Source organism: Sinocyclocheilus anshuiensis, unplaced genomic scaffold, assembly GCF_001515605.1.
Source record: "Sinocyclocheilus anshuiensis isolate Anshui unplaced genomic scaffold, SAMN03320099.WGS_v1.1 scaffold2216, whole genome shotgun sequence".
NCBI classification, from domain to species: Eukaryota; Metazoa; Chordata; class Actinopteri; order Cypriniformes; family Cyprinidae; genus Sinocyclocheilus; species Sinocyclocheilus anshuiensis.
Window position 1 is genome coordinate 181505 of NW_015545525.1, and position 10738 is coordinate 192242.

The window sequence follows — 10738 nt, forward strand, 5'->3', positions numbered from 1 at the left end:
ATAGTATATAAAACTTCATAATCTATTATATATAGCACTAAATGCAAATTTGCATAATTTATAACGCTTTTGATAATACAATACTTAACATGATATATAACTCAACAAATAATGTGTAATTAATGTTTATAAATTATATAATTGATAGTTTAAATTATTATATTATCTCTAAAAACCTATTGTATTTTATAAATTATTAAATTAGTTATTATTATGCGTAATTTTTAAGTGGATGCTGAATTTTTATTAGGTATTGCGTAAATTTATATGTAGTTTGGAGCATGTATGTATTATGTATAGATTATTTCTTTTATATTTTTATGGTCCTGGCACATGTGCATTGTCCCTGACAAATAAACCTGAAATAAAATAAGTTATTATTAATTATTAAATTTGCTATTTAGTGCTATATACATGACATCACTAAAATTATTATACATGAAATTCATAATATATGTCATGCTTAAAAAGTCCTTTGCAAGACTCTTTAAATCACAGTTTATTAATTCCTGTTAAGATTTATACAAACATTAGCACAGTAAATATTGCCCATGATTCCTGAATGAGACTCAAGTTCACCATGACAGCAAATATTTGGGTTTCATTCTTCTTAATAGAGAGCAGAATGAGTCACAGTGCCTCTGTGTGTGTGTGTGTGTGTGTGTGTGTGTGTGTGTGTGAGTGAGTGTGTGTGTGAGAGAGAGAGAGAGAGAGAGTGTGTGTGTGTGTGTGTGAGTGAGAGTGTGTGTGTGTGTGTGTGTGTGTGTGTGTGAGTGAGTGTGTGTGTGAGAGAGAGAGAGAGAGAGAGTGTGTGTGTGTGTGTGTGAGTGAGAGTGTGTGTGTGTGTGTGTGTGTGTGTGTGTGAGTGAGTGTGTGTGTGAGAGAGAGAGAGAGAGAGAGTGTGTGTGTGTGTGTGTGAGTGAGAGTGTGTGTGTGTGTGTGTGTGTGTGTGTGTGAGTGAGTGTGTGTGTGAGAGAGAGAGAGAGAGAGAGTGTGTGTGTGTGTGTGTGAGTGAGAGTGTGTGTGTGTGTGTGTGTGTGTGTGTGTGAGTGAGTGTGTGTGTGAGAGAGAGAGAGAGAGAGAGTGTGTGTGTGTGTGTGTGAGTGAGAGTGTGTGTGTGTGTGTGTGTGTGTGTGTGTGAGTGAGTGTGTGTGTGAGAGAGAGAGAGAGAGAGAGTGTGTGTGTGTGTGTGTGAGTGAGAGTGTGTGTGTGTGTGTGTGTGTGTGTGTGTGAGTGAGTGTGTGTGTGAGAGAGAGAGAGAGAGAGAGTGTGTGTGTGTGTGTGTGTGTGTGTGTGTTCACCTGTCTGAGTGGGCGGGGCCACGGGCCGGTTCAGGTGCGGGGCCATTTTCTCCTCAGTGTTTCTCTGAATCAGTGTCGGACTCGAGCTCACAGTCAGCTGCTGCTGAAACACTGAAATCATGAAATCACGCTGATTTCAATCTCTGCAGATGAAATCACTTTCGTTACAACCATGAAGAAAGGATCGTTTAATTTCCTGGGTCGGAAGAATCAATCTCTATTCGACACCAATGTGGAAATCAGGGACATGGGTAAGAGAGATTCACTCTGATGTAGAGTTTAAATAGATCTGATATCAGTAAGTTTAATGTGTTCGTCGCGCGACCTTTGCACCTGTCACGGAGCGTGCGCGTCACGCATCAACACTTTCTTCAGGACACGAATAACCTTCACAACAGACTCTGGATTAGTTTGTTTTTAAAATCAGGTTAGGAGCAAAAACATATTTATTTTATGACAGAGAAACCGTAAACAAATATCTCTGTTTTTGATCCTGAGGTCCGTGACGTGTCCGGTTACACTGACAGAAAACTACGACTGTGTTATTTGGACGTATACCATGATAGTACCATGTTTTAGTATGTATATCATGGTAATACCATGTTCCTCTTTGGACGTATACCATGATAGTACCATGTTTTTGGACATATACGCATCAACACTTTCTTCAGGACACGAACAACCTTCACAACAGACTCTGGATTAGTTTGTTTTTAAAATCAGGTTAGGAGCAAAAACTTATTTGTTTTATGACAGAAAAACCGTAAACAAATATCTCTGTTTTTGATCCGGAGGTCCGTGACGTGTCCGGTTACATTGACAGAAAACTACGACTGTGTTATTTGGACGTATACCATGATAGTACCATGTTTTAGTATGTATATCATGGTAATACCATGTTCCTTTGGACATATACCACGTTTTTGGATGTATACCACGGTAGTACCATGTTTTTGTACGTATATCATGGTAATACCATGTTCCTCTTTGGACGTATACCATGATAGTACCATGTTTTTGGACATATACCATGATAGTACCATGTTTTTGGACGTATATCATGGTAATACCATGTTTCTCTTTGGACGTATACCATGATAGTACCATGTTTTTAGGCGTATACCACGTGTTTTTGGATGTATACCATGATAGTACAATGTTTTTGTACGTATATCATGGTAATACCATGTTCCTTTGGACGTATACCATGATAGTACCATGTTTTTGTACGTATATCATGGTAATACCATGTTCCTTTGGACGTATACCATGATAGTACCATGTTTTTGGGTGTATACCACGTGTTTTTGGACATGTACGTTGAAAATACAGTGGTTTTGGATATGTCAATAGTGATACCATGTTTTTATGAATGGTGCTACCATTGTATTTTGGACATGTACCACTGTAGTACCATGTTTTTGGACATTTACCATGGCACTACAGTGGTTGTGGATATGTAAAACAATGGTAATAACATGTTATACAATATCATTGTATTTTGGTTGTCATGTAAATATCATGGTATATGAGTTTTGGTACAAATAGTATAATTAAAAGTACCGTACTATTACGGATTTTCGTAACTAACATATGAAATACACATGCATTCTTATTTTTGTGAAGGAAATACAGTGGTTTTGGATATGTCAATAGTGATACCATGTTTTTATGCCTACAAAAATGGTGCTACCATTGTATTTTGGACATGTACCACTGTAGTACCATGTTTTTGGACATTTACCATGGCACTACAATGGTTGTGGATATGTAAAACAATGGTAATAACATGTTATACAATATCATTGTATTTTGGTTGTCATGTAAATATCATGGTACATGAGTTTTGGTACAAATAGTATAATTAAAAGTACCGTACTATTACGGATTTTCGTAACTAACATATGAAATACACATGCATTCTTATTTTTGTGAAGGAAGATCAGATACTTTAAAAACACAGACGTCTGCTGTCATAATGCAGGTCAAACTTCCTGTTTTTAGTGATTGACGACAGTCAGGGCGGCAGAATCATAGTAATAATCTGGTAATTACATCATTAACACGTTTAAAGTCGCTAATGAGCAAACACAGTTAACCAAACAGATCATCAGACTGTTGACGGATCATATACCTGACTCACACCGACTCCTTTTTGGACCCTAAAATGAATGCAATCACATTAGATAAGAAACTTCAAAGCGTAGTGAACTTCCAGTGTTCATTTTATGCTTCATAATTGAATCTCATCTGAAAAATAATGGGAGTTTGTGTTTAGTAAATGTTATTTTTGGCTTTTCAAGAATGTGTGATATGACGAACCAGACACTGACCTTTGATCTGTCATGAAGACATTACCATGCATATGAACCTGTTGTTCTGCTGTTCTGGTGGTCACATGGTCTTGAGCATTGACTTTGCACCACACAGGCTGCTAGTTACCATTTTAACCAGGTAAATAAAATGTCTTTGTTTTTCAGATAATGTGGAGCTGGTGTTGGACTCGGCTGCCATCCCGGAGTCTGGAACCGCCAAAGTGCGCTCGCGTCCGACTGTCAAACACTTCATGGTACGTCCCAAAACACGCCGATCACATGACCAGACTTCACCTATGAGATGGTTTCTAACTTAGTTAGTAGTAAAGTGAATTAAATAGAAAATAGTATTCAAACAGTTTTTTGGGTCACTTACTAAAAGTATACCATAGCATTACCATGTTTTTTTGGACATGTACTATGGTAACACTATCGGCTCCAAGCTACTTGGTACATATACAATGCAGTAATGGCTTTACTAGTGCAAATGTCCAAAAATACAGGCTAAAACCATGGTACATTTCCAAAAAAACAGGGTAAAACATCTCGGTTACGTATGTAACCTTGGTTCCGAGTAGGGGAACGAGATGCTGCGACGACGTCATCGCTTTGGGAACACCTTCGGTGTGACGAATGTCTGAAGCCTTTTGTTTTGGACATGTAATGATACTAGTGGGGAAGTCGTGGCCTAATGGTTAGAGAGTTGGACTTGTAACCCAATTTCACTTTTCACTACCATGGGCTCCAAGGTACTTCCAAAATACTTAATTCAATAAGGTTTTACTAGAGCAAATGTCCAAATAAACTGGTTAAAACCATGGTCTAAAAAAAAAACAGACTTAAGCCATAGTACATAAAAAAAACAGGGTAAAACCAAGATACATGTCCAAAAAGCAGTGTTTGGTAAAACCATGGTACACTTTTGTAAATGATCACCGTAACACAGTACTTTTTTGTGAAGTTTTTAGTGTTGAGGTCACTTAAAAAAATATAGTATTACCATGTTTTGTTGACATGTGCCATGGTAATACTGTTTTTGCGCATGGTACCATGGTATTATGTTGTTTTTGTACATGTATAGTAGTAATGCACTCTTTTTTGGAAATGTACTATGGTAATACCATGGTATTTTTAAGTACCATGTAAATAACATGGTAATCAAATATACTTTCCGTATTACGGACACACAATCTGAATGCGTTTTGTTGCATCAACCACTGTACGTTTTGCGTTTAATTCTTTCATTGATAATAGAAGTCTTGAGAGAAATGTGCTGAAATCGTCCAGTACACACATTGCTAAAGACACACCTTTAGCTTCAGGACAAACACACCCTCAGTATATAAACACACTTTCACTCTGACGGAACACACACACACATCAGCAGTTTTGTGTTTGTATCACCCTAGTGATGCCTACATCACAGCAAACACGCTCACGTTGGGTGTCGGTAATTGACAGTCTGAGCGTGTTCAGACCCGAGCGATTCACTCGTTCACCTCATGAGTTCAGGATCCTGATGATTCACGTGTTCCTCCGGTTGTTCCGTGCTGAGGTTAGATGTCGTACAAATGCGGGTTTGTTCCAGCCGAGTTATCCAAACCTGCAGGTGCTGTTTTGAATACACGTTTTGTTTGTGTACAGAAGAGATCAGGCAGACGTACGCACATCCCGTGTTTGAGCTAAGTATTGGTGTTTGCTAAGGCAAGTGTTACTATTATTATGGCTCATACTCCGGGTTAGTATTGAACGTTTAGAGTTAAGATCCTGCAGATGCTCAGTGTTCACCTTCTGGAGGATAATACGGGTGAAAACCCTCTAGATGGGTTCTTTTGGCCAATAAGCAACGACAGCAGGGACTTTTGCACGTGCAAACACCACTCACATTTTCACGCAAGTTGCTTTGGATAAAAGCATCTGGCAAACATGTAAATGTAGACTAACTGTACCACTAATCATAAAACACAACTTTCACAATGTTTATGTATGATGTTATGTCACTGTAGAGTCTTTTTTCTTTGTGAGGATATCCACACCTGAAGGTTATGTCAGGTTGTGTTATTTTTCTGGAGAGATGATCCTATAAAGACAGCAAAACCTGAAACACAAACACACGTTTAAGGGGTGTGTCCCTTTTTGCATGTCAGTGAACTGAAAGAACAGGAATGAAAGTCAAGTAATTTTATAGTAATCCAACTGAAGTTGTCTATAAGCGAAGATTATCAAAGTATTTCTGAATTAGACTTTTATCAGACAGGTTATGCTCCATTTTTTAGAGAAATTACATTCAGTGCATCTGTTGTAGCAACCTGAATGTTTCATTAACAATCATTTACATTATGGGGTGTTGGTGAGGAGTGTCCAAGAATCTGCCTCACCTGATTTACAGAAACACATCTGGAACATTATCTCACCCTATTCATCCCACGTGTTAGTATGAAGTCAGGATGGGTCATGCAGTTTCTCAACAGTTTAAGCATGTCTCAGAGAAATAAAGAGAAGGAAAGAAGGACCTAAGTCGAGAGAAGGGATCCATGTCCTTGAACGTCATAAGCTCTCTGAAACTGGTTGGTTTGGTGCCTAGAAATTCAAACTCTGACTCAGTGGCTCCTACAATAAAAGGTGTGCTATTTCTGTAGACTCCCTTACCTTCTAACAGTCTCCTTTAATCAAGATGTGTGCTTCTCTTTAAATCCCAGTCGTCTGAGAGTGCGCAAGGCTTTGCAGTTCCAACTCCCAAGGTACCGGTTCTTCCGCCCTTCAACGAGCCCAAGATAAACGGTACAGGTGAGTTCACAACACAGAACTCAACAAACATGATGACCAGGAATAGTTAACTTCTTGTCTTTGATCAGGGAACACTAGAACTTAAATATGGGAGCAAGTAAATCATGTTTTCAACCAGTGCTGGGGGTAATATATTACAAGTAATGCAAGTTACGTAATCAGATTACTTTTTTCAAGTAACTAGTAAAGTAACGCATTACTTTTTAATTTACAAGACTATCTGAGTTACTTTTTCAAATAAGTAACGATTACTTTTAAAAGTAACTTTCCCCAACACTGTTTTCAACATGCTGAGGTGTTTTAATGAACCTGTGGTTGATTTTCACATTGTCTTTTTGTAGGAAGTACTACAAACCTCTCAAATGGAAGGATGCTTTCTGTCCCTGACCTACTCGAGGGGGAAATACTTATACCTCCTCCGCCTAGCTCCGCTCCTCCACCCCCTCCATCATATTCAGCCCCACCTCCTCCATCATTCATCCCTCCCCCACCACAGTTCTTTGGCGAAATGGACCCTTCTTTAGATCGTGCAAGCCTGCATCCCCCTCCAATGGCACCCCCAAAACCGCCATCACTTACCAGTTCCAATTACAGTGCAGATTTGGACCTTGCCTCCCTCAAACCTCCTCCAATGCCTCCTCCAAAACCTCCATCTGAAACTTCCAGCCTCAGAGGTTCCCTCTCTAGCCTGGATGTCCAAGATTTCCCAGAATGCCCCAAGTTCAACCCACCGCCACCCCCTGTTCTTGCAAAAGCTCAGAAAGCAGCACCTCCCAAACCCATTCGAATGTCCTCCATACCCAATCTAGACATCCAGTCCCAAACTCCTGTGCCACCCGTTGCTTCCAACCCAACACCATCTAGCTTCAACCCCCAGAACACAGCAAAACTCTACAGCGTGCAGAAGAGCACACTACTTGGTGGACAGACAGATAGGGAAAAAAAAGTCCAGTCCATTCTGCTGCTGGAAGATTCTGCTGGAAACACGGTTGGTGTTGTCAATGGGAATAGTGGGAAAAATGCTGAATCTTTCCAACCAGGGGTGCTACCAACCAAACCAGCCCGTCGGAACAGCTCCGCCACTCATCTACAGGATGACCAGCCAGACATGGCACAAGCTCCAAGAGAACAAGCCAAGGTAGAGCCCAAAATCAATCCTGAGCCTGTAACACCACAAAACATCCCCACTGAGATACCAGCACCAATCAAAGTCTCACCCAAAATAGAGAAAAGGATACCTGATGTTAGGCAGGTGGTGACCCCAGTTGCGTCCCCTGGCAGGCCTCGCAAGTACAGCCCTATCTTGAACCACCGACATCTCAACACGCGGGGCGCAGACGGCTCAGTAAAGAAAGAGACCTCAACTTCACCTTTCGCCTTGCTGATGGCTGCAAAGGAAAGAGAAAAGCAGAGAACTGCTCTGTCCCAACAGAACAGCAACTCAAGAGATCCAGTCAATTCTGTGATCCAACCTAGTGTAGAAAAACCAAACTCCTTCACTGTCACTCCTCGAGACCCAACACCAGACAGTCCCAATGCACAATTAAAGTTGACCACAAACACGCAACCACTCGCCTCTCTATCAACCAAAGTCGACGGTCCACATGTGTCCTACTCAAAGCCAGAGCTAAGCTCAACCCCTCTACGAAGCCCAATGAACAGCTCTGTTAGTGGTCTGGGTGTCCCTGTTAGAGATGTGGAAATTGGAGAAGACTTGGTCTTCATTCCACCACCTCCTGAATTTGCCAACTCGGACTCTGAGGAGGAACCTCCAGTTCCCCCACCAAGTCACCCCGCTCCTGCTCCACCTGTGAAAAGTGCCCCTCCACCTGCTAAAACCCTCTTACCTGCTACACCTGCTCCAATCACCAACTCCCCCCCACCAAGTCACCCGGCTCCTGCTACCCCTGTAAAACCTGCCCCTCTACCTTCTAAACCCTTACCTATTCCAATCACCAATGGCTCTCTGCCAAGCCACCCTGCTCCTGCTCCAACACCTGCCAAACCCTCCCTACCTCCAACACCTCCTCCTTCCACCAATGGCCCCCTCATTTCCCCCAAACCTAAACCACCCAGCTGTCCTCCCAAGGCCCCAGGACCTCCCCCAAATATCCAGCCCCAATCCAAACCACCTGTTCAAACTAAACCCACTCAACCCATTGCACAAGTGCCGCCATCCGTCTCCGCTAGCCAAGCGACACTTCTCAGTATCCTGCAGAAGAAGATGCTAGAGATGGACCCCAAGTTCTCGGCTGTCAAAGAGGTGGAGACCAACGGAGATGACTGGAACTATCCACTGTCTGATGACGAGGCCACGTCGCCCCTTACCACATACAATCCTATGACAAACCGCAGTGCCACCTTGCCGGCGCAAACTCGTGGAGTGGACATGAAGGAGCTGGAAAGCAAAGCGGCCAAAAAAGCTCAAAATTTGGCCACTTCGACTAAATCCCAGAACAGGTAAGCTAAAAGTAAATACAAGTAACAAAGTCAAAGTCAACATGAAACTGTATTCACAATCCGTTTCACTTCTGTAATGTGTATTTTTCGAGTGAAACATGACTGAAAATGTCAGACAGGACTTTATACATGGGGAAAAAGAAAAGATTCACATTGTGAGGTATAAAGTCACAATTGGGAGACATTTAGTTGCTATTACAAGAAATAAAGTAGCAATTACTTTTTTACTTTGAGGCGGAAACAGAATTCCATTGGAGACTTAATGACATTCAGATTATGTACAGAAACATTACATAGCTTTCTTTTGAATAACGCATACAATCATTTAGTCATCACAGTCAACGCCTCCCTCATAGCCGAGATGAATCACCAGGAAGATAAATAAACTGCCTCTGATACTGGAACAACACTCAACAGTTGTTTCCATGACATTTATGATCTACAATGCATATGAAACTGTTTAAGTTGATTTATTCGGATGCTTAAACAAACCAACATGTACTAGCCGCATTTCAATCCAGCCGATGCCCCCAAAAATCTGATGTAATATTGAGTTATTACTGGTTAAAGTGGAATCAAAAGCTAGTTCTAATACTTCATGCTTTTATAACTTTGAAAACGTGTTTACTTAAGAATAATGGGGCTCTTCTTTATCTTTCAGTAACGGATCATCAACCAAACAGCAGTTTGGAATGACGTTCACCGTGAGACCAGGAGCCAAACAACCAATAACACCCGTTATCAAAGACGGTTCGTCCTGATCCATTATTCCAGAGACGTGCCTTACCTGTACATATGTACCTACCTGACAGATATTTAACGTTTTGCACCCGGTCTGTAAAGTATTACTGTAACTTTCTACCTGGACGTTTCTTCAGCTGTCAGTATATTCAGGTTGTGCCGAACTCTTGCTGCTAAAATCGAACAATGGAGCAACTGTGCCTGTATACGCTATACACAGAAACTTGTTTTAATGTCAAACCTTTTCATTTAATTCATTAGTTTAATCCAGTTTCTAATCAGTTGTTTAAGAACATCAGTTCTTAATTGTAACTTCTGCACAATATTTTTTAATGCCTTTAATCATTAATGTACAAAATGACTCTATAGCTCTCGATATGAGAGCTTCTTTCAGTGGTGCTGGATTTTTTTCCAGGTCAAAACATTTTTACGAACTTATAAAAAGTATGCCTTAAAATTTGATCAAATGGTTGCGAAGCCTTGAACACATTACTGATGGTTCTTCTTAATGAAGAAAAATGCTTTTGCTGCTTTTCATAGCCGTTTTCTTAATCAAAAAAATAAATAATGCAAACTTTGTATTTGCATGAATATACTGGTTAAAAGTGTATTTGAAGAAATAAGCTAGCATCTGCTACGAACAGGTTTAATTGTGTGATATATGCAATAGGTCAATAATTGTGCTTCATTAATCCGCAAACTTGTTTGTATGACTGTTCATGTTAAATTGTTATTTTTGGACATTTAACCTTTTGTTACCCCTGAGAGTAAGAATATAACCGCAATACCGTCTAATAAAGATATGCGAGAGCATAAATATACAGATGACGGAAACTTTATTGAACAGTGAATCTTGGAAATGTGAGAAATATGTCATTCATACCCATTTCTGTTATTAAAAAACAAATTTTCTGCATTATTTTTATCCTCCTATGATTATGCATTAAACTCATGAATCATTATTTGATGGTGACGGAACAACAGAAATGGGGATGAGCTGGAGGTTGGTGTGGTTTCCCATGATGCTCTAGGGCGCAGACACGCTGTGGTGGAGCACCTGATGGCCCCAGCCCACGGTGGTCAACACGGCCGAGCCGCACGGGGCCCAACACACGCCGCGTACGAAATCCTGGT

General features: G+C 40.7%; 1 protein-coding gene across 2 annotated transcripts; it reads left to right on the top strand.

The window, feature by feature from the left end:
• Positions 1-1350: 1350 nt before the first annotated feature.
• LOC107698297 (proline-rich protein 36-like) lies at positions 1351-10520 on the top strand. Of its 2 annotated transcripts, none has more exons than XM_016499250.1 (5): positions 1351-1552; positions 3782-3870; positions 6316-6403; positions 6745-8863; positions 9525-10520. In XM_016499250.1, the coding sequence occupies exons 1-5, from the start codon at positions 1474-1476 to the stop codon at positions 9622-9624; spliced, it is 2475 nt and encodes an 824-aa protein (XP_016354736.1). In that variant the 5' UTR covers positions 1351-1473; the 3' UTR covers positions 9625-10520. The 2 variants fall into 2 exon arrangements, with proteins under 2 accessions (XP_016354736.1, XP_016354737.1); XM_016499251.1 differs by lacking the exon at positions 1351-1552 and adding an exon at positions 2004-2024.
• Positions 10521-10738: the final 218 nt, after the last annotated feature.

Coding starts and splice junctions, on each gene's coding strand:
- LOC107698297 (XM_016499250.1), top strand. CDS start 1,474: ATGAAGAAAGGATCGTTTAATTTCCTGGGTCGGAAGAATCAATCTCTA. Junction 1,553..3,781: donor TGTGGAAATCAGGGACATGG/GTAAGAGAGATT, acceptor TTTGTTTTTCAG/ATAATGTGGAGCTGGTGTTG. Junction 6,404..6,744: donor GCCCAAGATAAACGGTACAG/GTGAGTTCACAA, acceptor GTCTTTTTGTAG/GAAGTACTACAAACCTCTCA.